At 40.5% G+C, this 25,886-nt stretch overlaps 1 protein-coding gene across 2 annotated transcripts in view; it reads left to right on the top strand.

Moving 5' to 3' along the window:
- The window catches only part of LOC148350160 (uncharacterized), an 87,366-nt gene extending 70,172 nt beyond the window's left edge, over nt 1-17,194 (top strand). For both annotated transcript variants that reach the window (XM_088319644.1, XM_088319643.1), the window contains exon 4: nt 11,861-17,194. In XM_088319644.1, coding sequence (XP_088175770.1) covers nt 11,861-12,050 — 190 coding nt within the window. In that variant the 3' untranslated portion in view covers nt 12,051-17,194. The remainder of the gene's footprint in view (nt 1-11,860) is intronic.
- Nucleotides 17,195-25,886: the final 8,692 nt, after the last annotated feature.

Raw genomic sequence — 25,886 nt, 5'->3', positions numbered from 1 at the left:
GTTTTTTTATTTCTCTTCTTTTTATTTCTTCTTTTTCTTCTTTTTCATTCCCTTTTGTTTTTGCTTTTATAATATTCATTTAGGTTTTTTCTTCTTTTTCTTTCTTTTTTCCACTTTTGTTCTCGCTTTTTTCTTTCTGTCTCTATATTCTATTTTTCTTATTTTTCTTATTTCTTTTCTTTTTATTTCTTCTTTTTCTTCTTTTTCATTCCCTTTTGTTTTTGCTTGTATAATATTCATTTAGGTTTTTTCTTCTTTTTCTTTCTTTTTTCCACTTTTGTTCTCGCTTTTTTCTTTCTGTCTCTATATTCTATTTTTCTTATTTTTCTTATTTCTCTTCTTTTTATTTCTTCTTTTTCTTCTTTTTCATTCCCTTTTGTTTTTGCTTTTATAATATTCATTTAGGTTTTTTCTTCTTTTTCTTTCTTTTTTCCACTTTTGTTCTCGCTTTTTTCTTTCGGTCTCTATATTCTATTTTTCTTATTTTTCTTATTCCTCTTCTTTTTATTTCTTCTTTTTCTTTTTTTTTTCTTTCCCTTATGTTTTTGCTTTTTGATTTTCATTTTTTTTTTTCTTCTCTTTCTTTCTTTTTTCCACTTTTGTTCTTGCTTTTTTCTTTCTGTCTCTATATTTCCTATTTTTCTTATTTTTCTTATTTCTTTTTTGCTCTTTTTATATTTTTTTCCTTTGATTTTTCATCTTCTTAATTATTTTCCTTTTTTCCCTATTATTTTCTCCTCTTTTTTCCTGTCTTTTTATTTCTTCCTTTTCTTCCTCTTTCTTTAATTTTTCTTGCTTTCTCGCTCTCTCTCTTTCCCTCTCTCTCTCTCTTGGTCTCTTTTTCTCTTCTCTCTTTCTGCTTCTATATGGGTTCTTTTCCCTCTCTTCCTTGCTTTATCTCTTTCTCTCTGTCTCTTTCTTTCTCACCTTCTCTGTCTCTTTCTGTTTCTTTTCCATCTCTTCCTTCATTTTTCTCTTTCTCTTTATTCTTCTCTCTTTATTTCTTTTTGTGTTCTCTCTATTCCTTTTACTTACTATTATTTTATTTTCAACACAAGGATACTGCTGGAAGTGTGAATTTCCCTTCGGGGATGAATAAAGTATCTATCTATCTATCTATATTTCTCTCTCTCTCCATCTCTCTATCTATCTATGTCTCTCTCTCTCCCCATCTATCTCTATCTATCTATCTATCTATCTATCTATCTATCTATCTATCTATCTATCTATCTGTCTGTCTAGACGTATCTCTCTCTCTCTCTCTCTCTCTCTTGAAATATGTTGAAATATGTCCACTTGATGTTGCCAAAGACGGGGGCCTTTCTCGCTCTCTCTTTCTCTCTCTCTCTCTCTCTCTCTTCCACCCCTTTTCTCCCACTCTGTCTGTCTCTTTCACTCTCTATGTCTCTCTTTTTCTCTTCCTTTCTTGCTCTTTCTCTCTGTGTCTTTTTAACTTCTTTTGCTCTAACTTCCCTTTTTTTCCTTTTCTCTCTTTTCTCTTTCTCTCTTCATACCCTTCGCGCTTTCTTTTCTCTTTTCTCTCCTTCTGTCTTCCTAATTCTCTTTGGATTTCTTTCTTCCTCTTTCTTTCTTTTCCCCCTCTCTCACAAATTTTTATCTTTTGTTTCTCTCTCTCTCTCTCTCTCTCTCTCTCTCTCTCTATTTCTCCCCATCTCTCTCTCTCTCTCTCTCTCTCTCTCTCGCTCTCTCTCTCTCTCTATTTCTCCCCATCTCTCTATCTATCTACCTATGTCTCTCTCTCTCTCTCTCTCTATTTCTCCCCATCTCTCTATCTATCTACCTATGTCTCTCTCTCTCTCTCTATTTCTCCCCATCTCTCTATCTATCTACCTATGTCTCTCTCTCTCTCTCTCTCTCTCTCTATTTCTCCCCATCTCTCTATCTATCTACCTATGTCTCTCTCTCTCTCTCTCTCTCTCTCTATTTCTCCCCATCTCTCTATCTATCTACCTATGTCTCTCTCTCTCTCTCTATTTCTCCCCATCTCTCTATCTATCTACCTATGTCTCTCTCTCTCTCTCTCTCTCTCTCTCTATTTCTCCCCATCTCTCTATCTATCTACCTATGTCTCTCTCTCTCTCTCTATTTCTCCCCATCTCTCTATCTATCTACCTATGTCTCTCGCTCTCTCTCTCTCTCTCTATTTCTCCCCATCTCTCTATCTATCTACCTATGTCTCTCTCTCTCTCTCTCTCTCTCTCTATTTCTCCCCATCTCTCTATCTATCTACCTATGTCTCTCTCTCTCTCTCTATTTCTCCCCATCTCTCTATCTATCTACCTATGTCTCTCTCTCTCTCTCTCTCTCTCTCTCTCTATTTCTCCCCATCTCTCTATCTATCTACCTATGTCTCTCTCTCTCTCTCTATTTCTCCCCATCTCTCTATCTATCTACCTATGTCTCTCTCTCTCTCTCTCTCTCTATTTCTCCCCATCTCTCTATCTATCTACCTATGTCTCTCTCTCTCTCTCTCTCTATTTCTCCCCATCTCTCTATCTATCTACCTATGTCTCTCTCTCTCTCTCTCTCTCTCTCTATTTCTCCCCATCTCTCTATCTATCTACCTATGTCTCTCTCTATATATATATATATATTTCTCTCTTTCTCCCCATCTCTCTATCTATCTATCTTCTTCTCCTTGTCTTTCGTGTTCTCTCTCTTCCTCCTTTTCTTACTCCCTTTCTTCCCTTTTCACTCCTTTTCTCTTTCATTTTCAATGGAGAGAGAACGCTTAGGCACTGCTCACCTGCAGCACACGCAGAGAGCGATAGGTCCATTATCACACTTTGTGAATGTCTAGCGCTGTGGAAAGCAGGCCTAAAATACAATAAGGACTTTTTAATAGGATTCCGAGGCGCTGCCAAAACCTTCAGCGCCGCTTGAGCGGCCTTCCGAACGTCCTCCATAACAAAGCCGCGATATGTCGCGGCCTAATATGATACGACTGCTTTTAGCATTTAGCGATTAGCGGGAATTCGATGAGAAGTTCCACTCCTACCTTAGATGACTGGACCGAGGATCCCCGGGGGAACGTTCTCAGACCTCCTCTGAGTCCTCGGGTTTTGTTTTTTTTCCCTCTTCGATCTCCTTGGGCAGGGGTGTCAAACTCATTTGAACTCGGGGGCCACACGATAGAACAAACAATCTGTCGGGGGCCGGACGAGTAGATTAAAGAAAAAGAAAAAGAGATAAAGAAATAAGAGAAAGAGGGAGGGAAAAGGAGAGAGGGCGGGACAAAGAAAAAAAAAAGGGAGGGAGAGAGCGTGAGAAACAAAAGATAAAAAGTCGAGAGGGAGGGGGGAAAAGAAAGGGAGCGGAAGAAAGAAGTCCACAGAGAAATACAAAGACAGGAGGAGCGAAAAGTGGAAAGAAAGTGCAAAAGGTATGAAGAGAGAAAGAGAAAAGAGAGAAAAGGAAAAAAGGAAGTTAGAGCAAAAGAGGTTAAAAGACACAGAGAGAGAAAGAGACAAAGAGCAACAAAGGAAGAGAAAAAGCGAGACACTGAGAGTGAAAGAGACAGAGACAGAGTGGAAAAGAAAGAAAGAAAGAAAGAAAGAAAGAAAGAAAGAAAGAAAGAAAGAAAGAAAGAAAGAGAGAGAGAGAGAGAGAGAGAGAGAGAGAGAGAGAGAGAGAGAGAGAGAGAGAGAGAGAGAGAGAGAGAGAGAGAGAGAGAGAGAGAGAGAGAGAGAGAGAGAGAGAGAGAGAGAGAGAATACAAGTACAATGTCTTTGTGAGAGGCACTTGGCTTTGGCAACATCAAGTTGACATATTTCAACCTGCAGCTTGTTCTTCTCTTGCGCTTCTCTGGGTGTTGTCTCGCGGGCCTGATTTGGCCCGCAGGCCGCCTGTTTGACACCTGTGTCCTTGGGGATTGGATGAGGGGCTGGATGAATTGGTGATGGTTTATATATATTTTTCCCACCCTTACTTATTTTCGAGACTTATTCTGATATGATTTCCACGGGCGAATCAAGAAGAAGGGGCGAAAACAACGGGGGCTGACAGGAAGTGGAGTAAAGGTGAGATGTGTTTGTGGACGCAGCGGACAATAGTGGATATATATTTTTCCCACCCTTACCTTTGGAAATATACATTTTTTTTCCCTTGGATTATTTTCAACGGGACCCGTATTCTGCAGGTCTGCATCAAACCTCAAGTACCGGTATCATTCTCCGTTCATTTTGCCGACTGTGGTTTTTGAACTGTGTATTTTATATTCAGTTACAATCGCGGAACTCAAATTCGGAATTGGGTTCATATTCTGATTGCGTTATCATGTTTTACGTGGGCGCGTGCGGCTTATATACAGGCGCGGCTTGTGTAAGTACAAAAAGCGGTTATGGAAATGTGAGGGCTGGCTATTCACCTTGGTATTCTTTTTAGCATCTTCATTGGACTCGCTGGGTTCTGTGAAAAAGCGCTGCCGTGCTGTTAAAACAGCTTCCAGTTGCTTCACCTTTTCACAGCGTTAGTGTTTGTAGTAGGCATGTTTCGTCTGAAAGTGCCTCTTGTGAGAGTTCATTTTATGTAAATACACCAGAGACCGAGCTGTAAGACACAATTATTTAGGGCACAGGTGGGAAAGAGGCGGCCCGCGGGCCAGATCAGGCCCGCTATGGGATTGAATCCGGCCCGCCAGACAACACTCAGAGAAGCGCAAGAGAAAAACAAACGGCAGGTTGAAATATGTCAATTTGATGTTGCCAAAGCCAGGGGCCTCGAACAAAAACGCTGTACTTTTATTTCTCTCTCTCTTTCTCTCTCTCTCTCTTTCTCTTTCTCTTTCTTTCTGTCTTTCTCTTTCTTTCTGTCTTTCTCTTTCTTTCTCTCTTTCTTTCTTTCTCTCTCTCTTTCTCTCTCTCTCTCTCTTTCTTTCTCTCTTTCTTTCTTTCTTTCATTCTCTCTCTTTCTCTCTCTCTTTCTTTCTCTCTTTTTCTCTCTCTCTCTCTTTATATATATATATATATAAATTCTCTCTCTTTTTCTGTCCCTCTCTCTTTCTCTCTGTTTCTCTCTCTTTCTTTCTCACCCTCTTACTTTCCCTTTTTCGACCGCTTTTTCTCTCTCTCTTTCGTTCTCTCTCTCTCTCCCTATTTTTCTCTCTCTCTCTCTCTCTCTACCTCACCTCACTTTGTCTCCTTTTCTCCTGCTGACTTTTTATTCTGTCCTTTCACTTCTCTTATTCTTTTTATCTTTCTCTTTTTTTCACTTTCTTTTCCCCTCTTTCTTCATTCCCCCCTTCTCCTCCATTCCTATCTCTGTTCTGCTCTCTCTTTTTCTCTCACTGCGACTCTGACTCCCCGGTTCTCCCTATCTGTTTATCTCTCTCTTTTTCTCCCTCTCTCTCTCTTTATATATACAGTATATATATATATATATTTTCCCTCTCTCTTTCTGTCCCTCTCTCTTTCTCTCTCTTTCTCTCTCTTTCTTTCTCACCCTCTTTCTTTCCCTTTTTCGACCTCTCTTTCTCTCTCTCTTTTGTTCTCTCTCTCTCTCTCCCCCTATTTCTCTCTCTCTCTCTCTACCTCACCTCACTTTGTCTCCTTTTCTCCTGCTGACTTTTTATTCTGTCCTTTCACTTCTCTTATTCTTCTTATCTTTCTCTTTTTTTCACTTCCTTTTCCCCTCTATCTTCATTCCCCCCTTCTCCTCCATTCCTATCTCTGTTCTGCTCTCTCTTTTTCTCTCACTGTTATCTCCCTTCTTCTCCTTATCTGTTTATCGCTCTCTCTTTCCCTCCCTCCCTTTCTCTCTCTTTTTCTCTTTTCTCTATTTCTCTCTCACTCTCTAACTCTTTCTTTTTCTCTGTCTTGCTCTCTTTCTATTTTCTCTCTCTAATTGACACTTTAATTCTCTTTCTTTCTATTTTTCTCTTTCTTCCTCACCCTCTTTCTTTCCCTTTTCGACCTCTCTCTCTCTCTCACACCTCACTTTGTCTCTTTTTCTCCTGCCGACTCTTTTTCTTTCTGTGGTTTCACTTCTCTTATTCTTTTTATCTTTCTCTCTTTTCACTTCTTTTTCCCTCTATCTTCATTTCCCCCCTTCTCCTCCATTCCTATCTCTATTCTGCTCTCTCTTTTTCTCTCACTGTGACTCTGTCTCCCCGGTTCTCCCTATCTGTTTATCGCTCTCTTCCCCCCCTCTCTTTCTCTCTCTTTTTCTCCTTTTCTCTTAAACTTACTCGTCCGGATTTTTTTTCGAGCATTCGTGGCCCCCCAGCTAAAACCAGTTTGACACCCCTGGATTAAGATAAGCCGCAGTAAAACGGAACATAAGTTGGAGAATGAGAACAACGGGGGGAGGAAGAAGGTGAGGTAGAGGTAGAGACCCCTGTAGTGTTTCTCCCAATTGATGTGAAAAGAGGTGTTGAGCTGTTGATTCCCAGCCATGTGGGAATAAGCCTGAAAGGGTGGGAGTCCTCGCTCATTTTTTTTTCTTGCTGCTGCCGTGTGCTGAGAAACACCCGCTAACTAGGCCACTGCATAATAATAAGCGAGAATAGCAGCAAAGGAAGAGCAACACAAAAAGAAGGAGAGAGAGAGAGTGTGCATCCACAGCAGGAGACGAGCGGGAATTGATCACGTGATTGGCATGAGTTCCTTCTTCGGGGGATAATGGAGAGGCCGCGTTTTAATGGTGACTTTAGAGTAAAACGGGTTTTTATGAAGGTCAAATATGAAAAAATGGGTCGCAAAATTCTTCTAGTCAAAGTCGTTTTTAGCTGGGGGCCACAAATGCTATAAAAAAAATCTCACGGGGGCCGGACGAGTAAGTTTAAGAGAAAGAGGGAGGGAGAAAAAGAGGGAGAAAGAGAGGGAGGGAAAGAGAGAGCGATAAACAGATAGGGAGACAGAGTAACAGTGAGAGAAAAAGAGAGAGCAGAATAGAGATATGAAAGGAGAAGAAGAGGGAAATTAATATAGAGAGAAAAAGAGAGTGAAAAAAGAGAAAGATAAAAAGAATAAGAGAAGTGAAACGACAGAAAGAAAAGGAGTCAGCAGGAGAAAAAGAGACAAAGTGAGGTGTGAGAGAGAGTGGTCGAAAAAGGGAAAGAAAGAGGGTGAGGAAGAAAGAGAAAAATAGAAAGAAAGAGAATTAGGGTGTAAATTAGAGAGAGAAAATAGAAAGAGAGCGAGACAGAGAAAAGAAAGAGTTAGAGAGTGAGAGAGAAATAGAGGAAAGGGAAAAAGAGAGAGAAGGAGAGGGAGGGAAAGAAAGAGGGTGAGGAAGAAAGAGGAAAAATAGAAAGAAAGAGAATTCAAGTGTAAATTAGAGAGAGAAAATAGAAAGAGAGCGAGACAGAGAAAAAGAAAGAGTTAGAGAGTGAGAGAGAAATAGAGGAAAGGGAAAAAGAGAGAGAAAGAGAGGGAGGGAAAGAGAGAGCGATAAACAGATAGGGAGACAGAGTAACAGTGAGAGAAGAAGAGAGAGCAGAATAGAGATATGAATGGAGAAGAAGGGAGAAATGAATAAAGAGAGAAAAAGAAAGTGAAAAAAGAGAAGGATAAAAAGAATAAGAGAAGTGAAACGACAGAAAGAAAAAGAGTCAGCAGGAGAAAAAGAGACAAAGTGGGGTGTGTGTGTGAGAGAGAGAGAGAGAGAGAGAGAGAGAGGTCAAAAAAGGGAATGAAAGAGGGTGAGGAAGAAAGAGGAAAAATAGAAATTAGAGAGAGAAAAAGAAAGAGTTAGAGAGTGAGAGAGAAATAGAGGAAAGGGAAAAAGAAAGAGAAAGAGAGGGAGGGAAAGAGAGAGCGATAAACAGATAGGGAGACAGAGTAACAGTGAGAGAAGAAGAGAGAGCAGAATAGAGAATGAATATAGAGAGAAAAAGAAAGTGAAAAAAAGAGAAAGATAAAAAGAATAAGAGAAGTGAATGTGCTGATAAAAGACAAAAGAAACAAAATAAAGGGGGATATTAGGTCTAAATCACAGGTGTCAATCCCTTAGCGGGCCTGATTTGGCCTGTCGTTAAAACAGCTTCCAGTTGCTTCACCTTTTCACAGAGTTAGTATTTGTAGTAGGCATGTTTCGTCTGAAAGTGCCTCCTGCGAGAGTTCATTTTATGTAAATACACCAGAGACCTAGCTGTAAGACACAATTATTTAGGGCACAGGTGGGAAAGAGGCGGCCCGCGGGCCAGATCAGGCCCGCTAAGGGATTGAATCCGGCCCGCCAGACAAGGCTCAGAGAAGCACAAGAGAGAAACAAGCTGCAGGTTGAAATATGTCCACTTGATGTTGCCAAAGCCAGGTGCCTCGAACAAAGACACTGTACTTGTATTTATTTTTCTCTCTCTCTCTCTTTTCCACCCCTTTTCTCCCACTCTCTGTTTCTTTCACTCTCTATGTCTCTTTTTCTCTTTCTTTGTTCCTCTTTGTCTCTTTCTTTCTCTGTGTCTTTTTAACTTCATTTGCTCTAACTTCCTTTTTTCCTTTTCTCTCTTTTCTCTTTCTCTCTTCCTACCCTTCACACTTTCTTTCCTATTTTCTCTCCTTCTGTCTTTCTATTTCTCTTTGGATTTCTTTCTTCCTCTCCCTTTCTTTTCCCCCTCTCTCACGACTTTTTATCTTTTGTTTCTCACGCTCTCTCCCTCTCTCTCGTTTTCTTTCTTTGTCCCGCCCTCTCTCCTTTTCCCTCCCACTTTCTCTTATTTCTTTATCTCTCTTTTTCTTTGCCTCTCACCGTCTTTGCCTCTCACAAAGACGGTGTTCCTGTATCTCTCTCTCTCTCTCTCTCTCTCCCGCTCTCTCTCTCTCTTTTCCTCCCTTTTTCTCTCACTCTCTGTGTCTCTTTGTCTTTCTTTGTTTCTCTTTGACTCTTCCTCTTTCTGTGACTTTTTGCCTTCTTTTGCTCTCTCTTCCATTTTTCCTTTTCTCTCTTTCTCTCTCTCTCTCTCTCTTCCTCCCTTTTTCTCTCACTCTCTGTGTCTCTTTCTCTTTCTTTGTTTCTCTTTGTCTTTCTCTTTCTGTGTCTTTTTACCTTCTTTTTCTCTCTCTTCCATTTTTTCCTATTCCCTCTTTCACTCTCTCCTGCTTTCCCCTTCTCTCCTCCCATTCTCTCTTTCTCTCCTTCTCTCTTTCTCTCTTTCTATTTCTCTTTGGATATCTTTCTGTCTCTCTCTTTCTTTCGCCCTCTCTCACTATTCGTCTTTATATTTTTTTGTTTCTTACATTCTTTCTCTCTCTCTCTCTTCTCTCTCTCTCTCTCTCTCTCTCTCTCTCTCTTTTCCTCTCTTGTTCTTTCACTCTCTGTGTCTCTTTCTTTGTTTCTCTTTGTCTTTCTCTTTCTGTGTCTTTTTACCTTCTTTTGCTCCCTCTACCATTTTTTCCTTTCCTCTCTTTTACTCTCTCCTGCTTTCCCCTCTCTCTTCTGTCTCTCTCTTTCTTTCGCCCTCTCTCACTATTTGTCTTTATATCTTTTTTGTTTCTCACATTCTCTCTCTCTCTCTCTCTCATTCTCCCTTTCTCTCTTTTTCTTTCTCTTTAATCTACTCGTCCGGCCCCCAACAGAATGTTTGTTCTATCGTGTGGCCCCTAAGTCAAAATGAGTTTGACACCCCTGGTCTAAATGATACGAAGGTATTGGAAAAATTGTAAAAAACTGGTCTTGAAAGTGCTTGAATTTGGCTCTTGAAATAGGTCCATGAGCCCTTTGTTTACTATTACAGTGTTCTGGTTTGCCGGCGTCCCTGCGTCCTGGACGCATCATTTTTACTGGGGACGCATTTTGTCAAATCAAGTGCGTCCCCGGGACGCAACTTTTTGGACACCAGATTGTCATTATTACCTGATTACTTTTTTTTTTTTTAACAAAGATTTACCGCACTCCAAACTTTTCGTCAGGCAGATCCGCCATTGTTGTTTTGGTCTCGCGCCGATCTCGGCAAACGAGATCTCCTTGCTTGGAGATGACGTCATTGTTTTGGTGGTTGTCGAGTGAAAAAAGTATGCCTCCGTAAAAACAGTTGGTATTAGGTGCAAATCAACAAAAAATTGGTCATTTCTTCAGTGTCGGTAATAAGTCGAAACATAATACAGAAAGTGGTAACAACGGCAATAATTCCGGCACAAAAAACGGCGGAGAAAAACTTCAAAAGACCGCGAAGGCAAGGAAAACACGTGTGTTGAAGCGAACGATTCGACGAAAGATAAAAAAAAAGAATACTCCTAGCAAGAAAAGGACTTTTCTGCCAAAATGGACTCAATTATATTCCTGGTGACGCTATGAGGAGGATGATAATGGAGGTTACATGTTCTGTGATGCGTGCACCCAGCGTGACAAAAAAACTGTTGCGAGACAGCAAACCACAAAGAATATATGAACTAAAAAATCTGAAGTGATTAAAACTGCATGATTATATAGACTAATATTTCAGCAATGTTATTTTGTACAATGTACAATATTTTTGTGAACTGAAAAATCTGAAGTGATAACTGCTTTGTATTACCAATTACCGTAAATTTCGGACTATAAGCCGCAACTTTTTCCCTAACTTTCAACCCTGCGGCTTATTCAGTGATGCGGCCAATTTATGTCATTTTTCTAACGGCCGCCAGCGGCGCTCGAGTGTTGCTACCATTAACTGCCCTGTCAAAGCTATATTATTATTATTATTAAAGCTTTGAAAACTTTCTCTGTGTACCGTCTTTCTTTGTAAATATGTGTAACCCATGTATAATATGTATTTGCAACTGTATATTTTTGTAATGTATTTATTTTATAGACTTATTCTCATATGTTTTCCACGGGTGAACGAAAAATGAGGGGCGGAACAAACGCGGGGTGCCGAGTTTAAGTGGGGACCGCTAAAGGTGAGGGACAGACAAGGAACGAAGAGGGGGTAAAAAGTTGGTTAAAGAAAAAGGAGTTGCGTGAGTAAATGTGTTCATTTGATATATTTTTCCCACCCTTAACTTTTGGAAATATACACTTTTTTCCTTGGATTACTTTCAACGGGACCCGGACTCTGCAGGTCTGCATCAAACCTTAAGTACCGGTATCATTTTCTGTTCATTTTTCTGGCTGTGATTTTTGAACTGTGGACTTTCATGAAGGACATTTAGTTTCAATCGCGGTACTTGAAGTCGGGTTTGGGTTAATTTGGTGTTTGTGTTACATGTTTAAATGTGGGCGCATGCGGCTTATATACAGGTGCGGTTTGTGTGTGTGTACAAAATCGGTTTTCCTCTTAAAATGTGGCGGGTGCGGCTTATAATCAGGTGCGCTCTATAGTCCGGAATTTACAGTAAGTGTGATGATTAAAACTGAATGAATATATAGATTTCTATGATATATTTGTCGCCGATTTACAATTTCAACCTCGATAACACAAAATTTTGGGGACCCATAGATCTCTGTCGGGACCCATAGATTTTTGAGCATGCGAGTCCCCGGGACCCGTCACTTTTCACAGCTAAAATGAACACTGTAATATGTCTCATCTCATTAGCTGCACCACTTATCCTCAGTAGGGTCGCGGGGGTGCTGGAGCCCATCCCAGCAATCATCGGGCCGTGGGCAGGGGACACCCCGAACTGGTACAGGCACACAGGGACAGACAACTCGCTCGCTCATTCACACCTAGGGACAATTTGGACCGGCCAATCCACCTGAAATGCATGTCTTTGGAATGTGGGAGGAAACCCACGCAAGCACGGGGAGAACATGCAAACTCCGCACAGGACGGCCGGTAGCTGGATTTGAACCCACGCAGGAGGTTCCCAAGACCTTAGAACTGTGCCGCACACGCGCTAACCACTGTGCCACCGTGCTGCCCACTGTAATGTGTGTAACATACACCGCCACTGACCATGTTATCTTCTCTCTCCTCTTGAAGCGTGGAGCACGACTTTCGACTCCAAGAAGGACAAGTGGTCCGGACCTGGAAAGTGGGCGACCCTCCTGAAGGTTCCCCCCAGACCTCCACTCCTCCCTCCAGTACGCCCAGCCAACAGGACTCCCCCCAGACCGAGCGTCCGGCTGCGCCCGCAAAGAAGAACAGGAAAAAATGCTTCTGGTTCCTCTGAGAAAGAGAAGATAGGAGAACAGTGCAATAACCCTCCCGAATGGGAGGACGAGACACGAAAAAGAAGGGGGCTGATGACGATGCCTTGATGTGCTTTTTTTAGAGCTCTCCAAAATGGCCTCTTACGCTTTGTTATGGCGCAGGACGCTGGCTTCAAGTGCAATATGACTAAGCCACGGTCAGGGTTGGGTAGGGTTACTTTAACTGGATTACTTTCAATTACTTTTGGATTACTCTAATACCAAATATGCTAATAAAAGACAAAAGAAACTAAATATGAATAAAATGATGACTCACAACACGTGGTAAGCTTTCTCTCCTGGCTTTGATCTCTTTGATCTCCGGCAAAACCAGGGTTGGGTAGGGTTACTTTAACTGGATTACTTTCAATGACTTTTGGATTACTCTAATACCAAATATGCTAATAAAAGACAAAAGAAACTAAATATGAATAAAATGATGACTCACAACACGTGGTAAGCTTTCTCTCCTGGCTTTGATCTCTTTGATCTCCGGCAAAACCAGGGTTGGGTAGGGTTACTTTAACTGGATTACTTTCAATGACTTTTGGATGACTCCAATACCAAATATGCTAATAAAAGACAAAAGAAACTAAATAGGAATAAAATGATGACTCACACCACGTGGTAAGCTTTCTCTCCTGGCTTTGATCTCTTTGATCTCCGGCAAAACTAACATAAAATGAAAATAAATCCAAACAGCTTGCCAACATCCTTTTTGCCGTTCCATGTATTCCGTTACTCCCCAAGCCTGCACAAAATTTTATCATTTTTTTTCGTATTTAGTTTAATTGAAAGTAATCCAGTTAAAGTAATCCTACCCAACCCTGGCCACGGTGAGCTGTGAAGAGAAGAAACACGGAGAATTGAAACCACGCGGTTAAAAAGTTTGGGATGGTTGATTCCTTGTTTTTAGTTCCAGGATTCAAAACAGAAATCCTGTTTTTTTCGGTTAATGGTACCAGAACCACCCGTGAAAATCCGCAAAATTGCGTCGCACCTTTATAAAAGCCCCCACATGGTTGCATAGGAAACTGAAACTGAAATAATTTTATTGTCGTTATACAAAAGTCAAACACTTCTCTTTCCAGTGTAAGAAAGGCGATTTAGAGAGCGGCCGGCAACAGTCCAATTTTACCTCCGGGGCATACATACTCATAAAAAGAGCCGTATATGGCTAGCCAGCCATAGGTTTCCGACCCCTGTTGAAGAATGAAAGCTTTGATGAATGATGACTCCAATACCAAATATGCTCATAAAAGACAAAAGAAACTAAATATGAATAAAATTATGACTGTTAGTGACTAATAAGGAGAAGCGTTATTTTAGGACTGTGCCAACAGCAGAAGCTGTCAAATTGTTGCTTGCATGCATAATTCTTGACCCCTTTGATAACTGGGTGAGGGTCAGGGTTGGGTGGGGTTACTTTAACTTGATTAAAAATAAAATGATGACTCACAACACGTGGTAAGCTTTCTCTCCTGGCTTTGATCTTTTTGATCTCCAGCAAAACTAACATAAAATGAAAATAAATCCAAACAGCTTGCCAACATCATTTTTGCCTTTCCGTGTAATCCGTTACTCCCCAAGCCTGCACAAAATTTAGTCGTTTTATTCAGTTTCCTTTGTCTTTTATGAGCATAATTGGTATTGGAGTAATCCAAAAGTAATTGAATGTAATCCACTTAAAGTAATCCTACCCAACCCTGGCCACGGTGAGCTGTGAAGAGAAGAGACACGGAGAATCGAAACCTCGCGGTTAAAAAGTTTGGGATGGTTGATTCCTTGTTTTTGGTTCCAGGATATAAAACAGAAATCCCTTTTTTCGGTTAATGGTACCAGGGAGTGGAACAACTGCAAACGTTGAGGGATAACTGTCAACCGAAAATGCACTTTGACCACTTCAGGTGAATTGAATTTGTTCGGCCATTTTGAGTAAAAACTCGCTTTTACAAACTGGCCTGGCTGTGACTAGGCAATACCTGGTAATATGAACGATTACTCTTTTCGTGGTCAAATTCAAGCACTTTCAAAACCAATTTTTCAAGTACCATGAAAAAGAAGAATGCGTAGGGAATCATGTATTTTGCAGAGTCAAAAGTATATGTGATTTACAGATTCGACTTTTAATTTTGGGTGTGCCTAGAGTTAGGGTTAGTTATTAGAGTATACCATGCCATGACATGCTATACTACACTATACTATGCTATACTATACTATACAACAATATACAACACAATATTATACTATATAATACTATGCCATGCCATACTAGACTACACTATAGTATACTATACTATGCTATATTAAGCTATTCTATACGATCTTCTACTACACTATACTACAAGGCACGACACGATGCCATGCAATGCTATACTACACTGTACTACGCTACACTACACTATGATATAGAACACCACGCCACACTATACTATACTATACTATACTAAGCTATGCTATACTATCTTCTACTACCCTATACTACACGACACGACACTATGCCATGCCATGCTATACTACACTGTACTACGCTACACTACACTATAATATAGAACACCACGCCACACTATACTATAATATACTATACTATACCATACTATATTACACTATACTATACTATACTATACTAAGCTATGCTATACTATCTTCTACTACCCTATACTACACGACACGACACTATGCCATGCCATGCTATACTACACTGTACTACGCTAGACTACACTACACTATAATATACGACACCACGCCATACTATACTATATTATACTAACCTCTACTATGCTATACTACACGACACGACACTATGCCATGCCATGCTATACTACACTGTTCTACGCTATACTATGCTACGCTACACTACACTATAATATACGCCACCACGCCATACTATACTATATTATCTTCTACTACACTATACTAAACGGCACGACGCTATGCTATGCTATACTACACTGTACTACGCTGTAGTATGCTACGCTACACCACACTATAATATACGACACCACGCCATACCATACTATACTATACTATACTAACTTCTACTATGCTATACTACACGACACGACACTATGCCATGCTATACTACACTGTACTACGCTACACTATAATATACGACATCACACTATACTATATTATCCTATACTATACTATACTATAATATCTACTACACTATACTACAGGACACAACACTATGTCATGCTATACTAGACTGTACTACGCTATACTACGCTATACTATACTATACTATACTATACTATACTATACTACAGGACACGACACTATGCCATGCCATGCTATACTAGACTGTACTACGCGATGCTACGCTATGTTACGCTATGCTATACTATACTATACTACACTATACTATACTACACCATACTATATTATACTAACTTTACTATACTATACTATACTATACTATACTATCTTCTACTACACTATACTAAACGGCACGACACTATGCTATGCTATATTACACTGTACTACGCTGTAGTATGCTACGCTACACCACACTATAATATACGACACCACGCCATACTATACTATACTACACTATACTATACTAACTTCTACTATGCTAAACTACACAACACGACACTATGCCATGCCATGCTATACTACACTGTACTACGCTGTACTACGCTACACTACACTATAATATGCTACACCACACTATACTATACTATACTATACTATACTATACTATACCAAACTATAATATCTTCTACTACACTATACTACAGGACCCGACACTATGCCATGCCATGCTATACTAGTTTGTACTACGCTATACTGTACTATCTTCTACTACACTATACTACAGAACACGACACTATGCCATGCCATGCTATACTAGACTGTACTACGCTATGCTATGCTACGCTATGCTATGTTACGCTATACTATACTATACTAACTTTACTATACTACACTACTGGACTGTCTCAGAAAATTAGAATATTGTGATAAAGTTCTTTATTTTCTGTAATGCAATTAAAAAAACAAAAATGTCATACATTCTGGATTCATTACACATCAACTGAACTATTTCAAGCCTTTTATTATTTGAATATTGCTGATTTTGGCTTACAGCTGAAAAAAACTCAAAAATCCTATCTCAAAATATTAGAATACTTCCTCAGACCAAGTAAAAGAAATAATTTTATAACAGCAAAACTAAATCAAACATTTGAAAATGTCCATTGATGCACTCAGTACTTGGTTGGGAATCCTTTTGCACGGATTACTGCATCAATCCGGCGTGGCATGGAGGCAATCAGCCTGTGGCATTGCTGAGGTGTTATTGATGCCCAGGATGCTTCGATAGCGGCCTTCAGCTCATTTGCATTTGTAGGTCTGGTGTCTTTCATCTTCTTCTTAACTATACCCCACAAATTCTCGATGGGGTTCAGGTCAGGGGAATTAGCAGGCCAATCAAGGACAGTGATGCCATGGTCAGTGCACCAGTTACTGGTGGTTTTGGCACTGTGGGCAGGTGCCAGATCATGCTGGAAAATGAAATCCTCATCTCCATAGAGCTTTTCAGCAGATGGAAGCATGTAGTGCTCTAAAATCTCTTGGTACACAGTTGCATTTACTCTGGACTTGATGAAACACAGTGGACCAACACCAGCAGCTGACATGGCTCCCCAAACCATTGCTGACTGTGGGAACTTCACACTGGATTTCAAGCAACTTGGATTTTGCTCTTCTCCAGCCTTTCTCCAGACTCTGGCGCCTTGACTTCCAAATGAAATGCAAAACTTGCTTTCGTCTGAAAAGAGGACTTTGGACCACTCTGCAACTGTCCAGTGCTTCTTCTCCATAGCCCAAGTCAAACGCTTCTTCCGTTGTCTTGAGTTCAGAAGTGGCTTGACCATGGGAATACGGCTATTGTAGCCCATTTCCCGGACACGTCTGTGAACTGTGGCTTTTGATACCTGGACTCCAGCTTCAGCCCACTGTCTTTGAAGCTCCCTCAAATTCTGGAAGCGGCTCTTCTTCACAATTTTGTTAAGGCTGCGGTCATCTCTCTTGGTTGTGCAGCGTTTCCGGCCACATTTTTCCCTTCCAACAGACTTTTTGTGGATATGCTTTGAAACTGCACTCTGTGAACAGCCTGCTCTTTGAGAAATTTATTTTTGTGTCTTACCCTCCTGATGGAGGGTATCAATGATGGTCCTCTGGACAGCAGTCAGATCAGCAGTGATTTAGTTTACTGAACCAAGCTGAGTGTTTTTAAGGCTCAGGAAACCCTCGCAAGGTGTTTCGAGTTAATTAGATGATTCAGGTGATTAGTTGAATAGCCTACTTGTATACTTTTTCATGATATTCTAATATTTTGAGATAGGATTTTTGAGTTTTCTTAAGCTGTAAGCCAAATTCAGCAATATTAAAATAATAAGAGGCTTGAAATAGTTCAGTTGATGTGTAATGAATCCAGAATGTATGACATTTTTGTTTTTTTAATTGCATTACAGAAAATAAAGAACTTTATCACAATATTCTAATTTTCTGAGACAGTCCAGTATACTATACTAACAAACACTATACTATACTATACTATATAATATTAGGCAAGGTATGGTATGGTATGCTATGCTATGCTATATACACTATACTATAATATAGTATACAAAATATTCAACTATAATATATCAATTCTGAAACCTTAGATGAGGTGAAAATAAGTTCTCACATAAAGGTCGGAGTGCATTTGAGGCAAATCCTGGAAATAAAAGCCCACCATCCCTAATTTTCTTGGAGAAATGTGAAACTATGTAAAGAAAACGGGAAAATATCTAAAGGGGGCCGTTCCACGACACGAAGAGAATCTGAAGTCATCATCATTAATGGACTAATGAGGGTCAGAACACCAGCTTTTATATTCAGAGACATTCAAAGACACCATCAAAGACTTGTATTTAAACTATTAAAAAAAAACATCTTTTACTATTGTAATTGTGGGAGGAACCACCACACATTTCCACCTGAGCCATCACTCATTTGCCCCAGAAACTCACAATATATATATATATATATATATATATATATATATATATATATATATATATATATATATATATATATATATATATAGAAAAGTACATGAAAAAAGTATATAAGAGACTTCTGTGCATATTCTGCAATGATGTTATATTTCAGATATGGATTAATGCTCTATTAAAAAAAAAAATATTTTACCACAGTTGCTCGGAGTGTCGTCTCATTTCGTCCCGAAAAGGGACGTTTTCTTGATCACGCAAATGTGTCCAATCCCTAAGATTAGCGTCCTGGTGGCTTGGGCCAGCTCTAAAACACATTTCTGTCCTTTTTCACTCAAAGTGAGGTAGTTTTCTTGGACACCGCAGGGCAACTCGGAGGAAATTAAGCCTCAGCTGTTTGACGGCTGTGAGAAGTTCCAAATATTACTACTTAGTGATTCGTGACATGCGTAAGCTGCTTCTAGCCGGGCTCCGAGGTGATGTGAGCCCCTTGGCCTCCTTTTACTTCCAAAAACTTTGTTGAGTTAGGCCAACGCTGCCTCAAATAGAGTAGGAAGAAATTACATTGTAAAAAAATATATTTCAAATGTCACCAGAAGTGGGCGGTAATGATTTACATTTACTCCATGATATTAGGCTACCTTGAAGCCGTTATTTAAGTAAGTATGGGTCTGTCGGTCTCTCCTAAGTTGCATTTATTTGATTAGTGACCCAAACAACCACCAGGGGGAACTTGGGAGTAAAGTAAGGCGCTTTAAAAAAATTTTTACTGTATCACCAGGTAGTCACTTGTTAAGTATATTTTGATTTCACACCTATTTATCTAGAAACTTATTCAATTATGTATTTTTAATTTTTTGAATTATTCATGTCATTAAGGAACATATTTTAAATGATTTATTGCTTTAACGAGGTAACGAGTTACATTTACTCCATGATATTAGGCTACCTTGAAGCCGTTACTTAAGTAAGTATGGGTCTGCCGGTCTCTCCTAAGGTGCATTGATTTGATTAGTGACCCAAAAAACCACCAGGGGGAACTTGTGAGTAAAGTTAGGCGCGTTATTTTTTTGTTTACTGTATTACCAGGCAGTCACTTGTTAAGTATATTTTGATTTCACACCTATTTATCTAGATACTTATTCATTTATGTATTTTAATTAATCCAATTTATTGAATTATTCATGTCATTAAGGAACATATTTTAAATGATTTATTGCTTTAACGAGGTAACGACTTACATTTACTCCATGATAATAGGCTACCTTGAAGCCGTTACTTAAGTAAGTATGGGTCTGTCGGTCTCTCCTAAGGTGCATTGATTTGATTAGTGACCCAAACAACCACCAGGGGGAACTTGGGAGTAAAGTAAGGCGCGTTAATTTTTTTTTTTTACTGTATCACCAGGCAGTCACTTGTTAAGTATATTTTGATTTCACACCTATTTATCTAGATACTTATACAATTATGTATTTTTAATTTATTGAATTATTCATGTCATTTAGGAACATATTTTAAATGATTTATTGCTTTAACGAGGTAACGAGTTACATTTACTCCATGATATTAGGCTACCTTGAGGCTGTTATTTAAGTAAGTATGGGTCTATCAGTCTCTCCTAAGTTGCATTTATTTGATTAATGACCCAAACAAGTATATTTTCATTTCACACCTATTTATCAAGATACTTATTTATTTATGTATTTTTAATTCATCCAATTTATTGAATTATTCATGTCATTAAGGAACATATTTTAAATGATTTATTGCTTTAACGAGGTAACGAGTTACATTTACTCCATGATATTAGGCTACCTTGAAGCTGTTACTTGAGTAAGCATGGGTCTGTCTAGATGTCTAGATAGATGTCTAGATAGATGTCTAGATAGAGAAAGATAGAGAGATATAGAGAGAGATATAGAGAGAGATATAGAGAGAGATATAGAGAGAGATAGATAGATAGATAGATAGATAGATAGATAGATAGATAGATAGATAGATAGATAGATAGATAGATAGATAGATAGATAGATAGATAGATAGATAGATAGATAGATAGATAGATAGATAGATAGATAGATAGATAGATAGATAGATAGATAGATAGATAGATAGATAGATAGATATCTCTTTCTCACCCTCTCCCTCTGTGTCACTCTCTATCTATGTCTCTGTGTCTCTATCTTCTCTTTTTAATTTGTCTATTTTCGCTCCCTTTATCTCGTTATCTATTTATTTTTCTCTTTTCTCTTTCTTTCCATCACTCTTTCCTTCTCTTTGTTTTTATTACTTTCTTTTTTCTTGATTCTCCTTTTCTCTCTCTTTTTCTTTTTTAACTCTCTTTCTCACTCTTTCTTTCTATCCCTCCCTTCGTTTCTCCCTGTCATCCATTTTTCTCTCATTATCTATTTATTTTTCCCTTTTTCTTTCCATCTCTTTTTCCCTGGCTTTGTTTTTCTCACTTTCTTTTTTCTTGTTTCTCTTTTTTCTCTCTTTCCCTCTCTTTATTTTTATTCTTACTCTATTTTTCACTCTTTCTTTCTATCTCTCCCTTCTTTTCTCCCTCTCATCCATTTTTCTCTTTATTCCTGACCCTCTCACCCGAGTTTCTGTTTCTGTCTCTCTCTTTCTCTCTCTTTTTTATCTTTCTCTTTTGCTCTTTTTCCCTTACTTTATATGACTCTTTCTCACTCTCTCTTATTCTGTCTCTCCTTTTTTCGTTTTTCTTTTTTCTCTCTTTTTACTCTTCTTCACCTCTCTTATTATTATTCTTTCTTTCTCTCTCTATCACATTGTGTTTGTCTCTTACTTACTTTCTGTCTTTATTTCTTTCTCTCTTTTTTTCGGCACTTTGTTTCTCTCTTTTCTCTTTCTCTGTTTTCTCCCCTTTTCTCTTTGTGCTCTATTTCTTGTCCCTCCTTCTTTCCTTCTTTCTCTCTTTCTCCTGAATCTACTCGTCTGGCCCCTGTGACATCTTTTTTCCTAGTATGTGGCCCCCAGCCAAAATGAGTTTGACGGGTGTTCTAACTGAACAAAACATGAAAGTAGGGAGCCACAGGAGGCACGGAACAGTATAAAAATGACACGATCAAACTTGGAAAGCTGACTTTTGCAAGAATAAGGTACAGTATACAGATTTTTACTCGAGTATATTAAAGAAGTAAACGTCGATCCTTCCTATAGAGCAGGGGTGTCAAACTCGTTTTAACTCGGGGCCACACGATATAACGAACATTCTGTCGGGGGCCGGACTCGTAGATTAAAGAAAAAGAAAAAGAGAGATAAAGAAATAAGAGAAAGAGGGAGGGAAAATGAGAGAGGACGGGACAAAGAAAGAAAAAGAGAGAGAAGGAGGGACCGTGAGAAACAAAAGATAAATGAGATGAGAGAGGGGGGAAAGAAAGGGAGAGGAAGAAAGAAATCCAAAGAGAAATAGAAAGACAGAAGGAGATAAAATAGAAAAGAAAGTGCGAAGGGTAGGAAGAGAGAAAGAGAAAAGGAAAAAAGGAAGTTAGAGCAAAAGAAGTTAAAAAGACACAGAGAGAAAGAGCAACAAAGGAAAAGAAAAAGAGAGACACAGAGAGTGAAAAAGACAGACAGAGTGGGAGAAAAGGGGTGGGAGAGAGAGAGAGAGAGAGAGAGAGAGAGAGAGAGAGAGAGAGAGAGAGAGAGAGAAACAAAAGATAAAAATTTGTGAGAGAGGGGGAAAAGAAAGGGAGAGGAAGAAAGAAAACCAAAGAGAACTAGAAAGACAGAAGGAGAGAAAAGAGAAAAGAAAGCGCAAAGGGTCAAAAGAGAGAAAGAGAAAAGAGAGAAAAGAGAGAAAAGGAAAAAAGGAAGTTAGAGCAAAAGAAGTTAAAAAGACACAGAGAGAGAAAGAGACAAAGAGCAACAAAGGAAGAGAAAAAGAGAGACATAGAGAGTGAAAGAGACAGACAGAGTGGGAGGAAAGGGGTAGAAGAGAGAGAGAGAGAGAGAGAGAGAAAGAGAGAGAGAGAAATAAATACAAGTACAGTGTCTTTTTTCAAGGCCCCTGTCTTTGGCAACATCAAGTGGACATATTTCAACCTGCCGCTTGTTTTTCTCTTGCGCTTCTCTGAGTCTTGTCTGGCGGGCCGGACTCAATCCTTTAGCGGGCCTGATCCGGCCCGCGGGCCGTCTCTTTGACACCAGTGCTATAGAGTACACCCACTTACAGTATAAACAGTGAATCATGCAGAGAGGGAGCGTTTGCAAGTCTCCTGTGAGCCAGAAACCCAAGACCCCGAACTAAAAGTTGTCAGTCTATAAAAAGCAATTTATTTCTAAAATGAATCCCTACTTTTATATCAAACTCTAAATGCAAATCAGCCTCTCGAGACGTTGCCGCACAATCAATGAGAAATAAAAATAAAAAAAAATAAAAGAAGGAACCCCGAAGATTTGATGCAATTCATAGCAATAAACCAGGCGACGCTAACCTCCAGTGAATCTGAAACGACGCTCGTAAACAAACCGAGAAGGCGCGCTTGAACTCGTCTTTGAGCACGGATCGGAGACTCATTAGCGAGTAAAAAAAGGAATAGGGGGAAAGAATTTTCCGATTTGTTACCAAACTGGTAACTTGACATATGGGGCCGCCGGACAGAGGTAGCGACACAAGAAGTTGGGCACCTTCGATGTGTGGACAAAGATCCGATCGAAGCCACTCCTGCCATCGAATGGTGATTTTCACACTGAAATTATTCCCAGACACGATCCCCAATGTCAAGCATGGTAGTGGCAGCATCATGCTCTGGGTTGCTTTTCTTCAGCAGGGACTGGGAGGATCACATACTCATTTGCCGGATACACTAAGCAAACCGGGGAAGTTGGGCTTCATTTATCACACTGAAATTATTCCCAGACACGATCCCCATTGTGAAGCATGGTGGTGGCAGCATCATGCTCTGGGTTGCTTTTCTTCAGCAGAGACTGCGAGGATCACACACTCACTTGCAGGATACAGGAAGCAAAACGAGGAAGTGGGGCTTCTTCGATGTGTGGACAAAGATTCGATCGAAGCCACTCCTGCCATCGAATGGTGATTTATCACATTGAAATCATTCCCAGACACATTCCCCGATGTCAAGCATGGTGGTGGCAGCATCATGCTCTGGGGTTGATTTTCTTCAGCAGGGACTGGGAGGATCACACACTCACTTGCCGGATACAGTAAGCAAAACGGGGAAGTTGGGCTTCATTTATCACACTGAAATCATTCCCAGACACATTCCCCGATGTCAAGCATGGTGGTGGCAGCACCATGCTCTGGGGTTGCTTTTCTTCAGCAGGGACTGGGAGGATCACACACTCACTTACCGGATACAGTAAGCAAAACGAGCAAGTTGGGCTTCTTCGATGTGTGGACAAAGAGCCGATCGAAGCCACGCCTGCCGTCTAATGGTGATTTATCACACTGAAGTCATTCCAAGACACGATCCCCAATGTCAAGCATGGTGGTGGCAGCATCATGCTCTGGGTTGCTTTTCTTCAGCAGGGACTGGGAGGATCACACACTCAATGCCAGATACAGGAAGCAAAACGAGGAAGTTGGGCTTCTTCAATGTGTGGACAAAGATCCGATCAAAGCCACTTCTGCTGTCTAATTGTGATTTATCACACTGAAATCATTCCCAGACACGATCCCCATTGTCAAGCATAGTGGTGGCAGCATCATGCTCTGGGGTTGCTTTTCTTCAGCAGGGACTGGGAGGATCACACACTCACTTGCCGGATACAGTAAGCAAAACGGGGAAGTTGGGCTTCATTTATCACACTGAAATCATTCCCAGACACATTCCCCGATGTCAAGCATGGTGGTGGCAGCATCATGCTCTGGGGTTGATTTTCTTCAGCAGGGACTGGGAGGATCACACACTTACTTGCCGGATACAGTAAGCAAAACGAGCAAGTTGGGCTTCTTCGATGTGTGGACAAAGGTCCGATCGAAGCCACTCCTGCCATCTAATGGTAATTTATCACACTGAAATCATTCCCAGACACTATCCCCAATGTCAAGCGTGGTGGTGGCAGCATCATGCTCTGGGGTTGATTTTCTTCAGCAGAGACTGGGAGGATCACACACTCACTTTTCGGATACAGGAAGCAAAACGAGGAAGTTGGGCTTCTTCGAGTATGGTGGTGTCAACATCATGCTCTGGGTTGCTTTTCTTCAGCAGGGACTGGGAGGATCACACACTCATTTGCCGGATACAGGAAGCAAAACGAGCAAGTTGGGCTTCTTCGATGTGTGGACAAAGATCCGATTGAAGCCACTCCTGCCATCTAATGGTGATTTATCACACTGAAATAATTCCCAGACACAATCCCCAATGTCAAAAAATGGTGGTGGCAGCATCATGCTCTGGGGTTGCGTTTCTTCAGCAGGGGCTGGAAAGATCACAAACTTACTTGCCGGATACAGGAAGCAAAACGAGGAAGTTGGGCTTCATCGATGTGTGGACAAAGATCTGATCCAAGCCACTCCTGCCATCGAATTGTGATTTATCACACGGAAATCATTCCCAGACATGATCCCCATTGTGAAGCATGGTGGTGGCAGCATCATGCTCTGGGGTTGCTTTTCTTCAGCAGGGACTGGGAGGATCACACACTCACTTGCCGGATACAGTAAGCAAAACGGAAAAGTTGGGCTTCATTTATCACACTAAATCATTCCCAGACACGATCCCCGATGTCAAGCATGGTGGTGGCAGCATCATGTTCTGGGTTGCTTTTCTTCAACAGGTACTGGGAGGATCACACACTCACTTGCTGGACACAGGAAGCAAAACGAGGAAGTTGGGCTTCTTCGATGTGTGGACAAAGATCCGATCAAAGCCACTTCTGCTGTCTAATGGTGATTTATCACACGGAAATCATTCCCAGACACGATCCCCAATGTCAAGCATGGTGGTGGCAGCATCATGTTTTGAAATCATTCCCAGAGGCTTAACACGTAACGACGAGCAATGCACCATATATTAAACAAAACGTTCAATTTCGAGATGCCAAAATCACTGATGGATCGCTTCAAATTCAAATCTCCTTGGACCGGGCCCCAATCGGGTAAAGCGGAGTCAAAGTGGGAAGCTTTGATGGACGTTTCCTAAAATGGCTTGAGACGTCGGCTGTCCTTGACTGACACAAATCCGGAAAGAAATATTGATTGCTTGCGGATTGGCCAGGATTCTGAATGCGATGACTCTGAGACGTGACCTTGACGCTTATTTGATTATTTTTTAATGGTCAGGTGCCAAACGGGCGGCCCGCGGGCCAGATCGGGCCCGCTAAGAGATTGAATCCGGCCCGCGAGACAGCACTCAGAGAAGCGTAAGAGAAAAACAAGCTGCAGGTTGAAATATGTCCACTTGATCTCTCTCTCTCTCTCTCTCTCTCTCTCTCTCTCTCTCTCTCTCTCTCTCTCTCTCTCTCTCTCTCTCTCTCTCTCTCTCTCTCTCTCTCTCTCTCTCTCTCTCTCTCTCCTCCACACCTTTTCTCCTACTCTGTGTCTCTGTCTCTTTCACTCTCTGTGTCTCTTTTTTTCCCACTCTGTGTCTCTCTCTCTCTCTCTCTCTCTCCTCCACACCTTTTCTCCCACTCTGTGTCTCTCTCTCTCTCTCTCTCTCTCTCTCTCTCTCTCTCTCCTCCACACCTTTTCTCCCACTCTGTCTCTCTCTCTCTCTCTCTCTCTCTCTCTCTCTCTCTCTCTCTCCTCCACACCTTTTCTCCTACTCTGTGTCTCTGTCTCTTTCACTCTCTGTGTCTCTTTTTCTCTTCCTTTGTTGCTCT

The sequence above is a fragment of the Urocampus carinirostris genome, chromosome 16 (assembly GCF_059441175.1).
Source record: "Urocampus carinirostris isolate Australia breed hairy pipefish chromosome 16, RoL_Ucar_1.0, whole genome shotgun sequence".
Taxonomy (NCBI): Eukaryota; Metazoa; Chordata; class Actinopteri; order Syngnathiformes; family Syngnathidae; genus Urocampus; species Urocampus carinirostris.
Note: the sequence above shows the minus strand (reverse complement) of the source record. Positions and strands in the feature narration are given on the sequence as shown.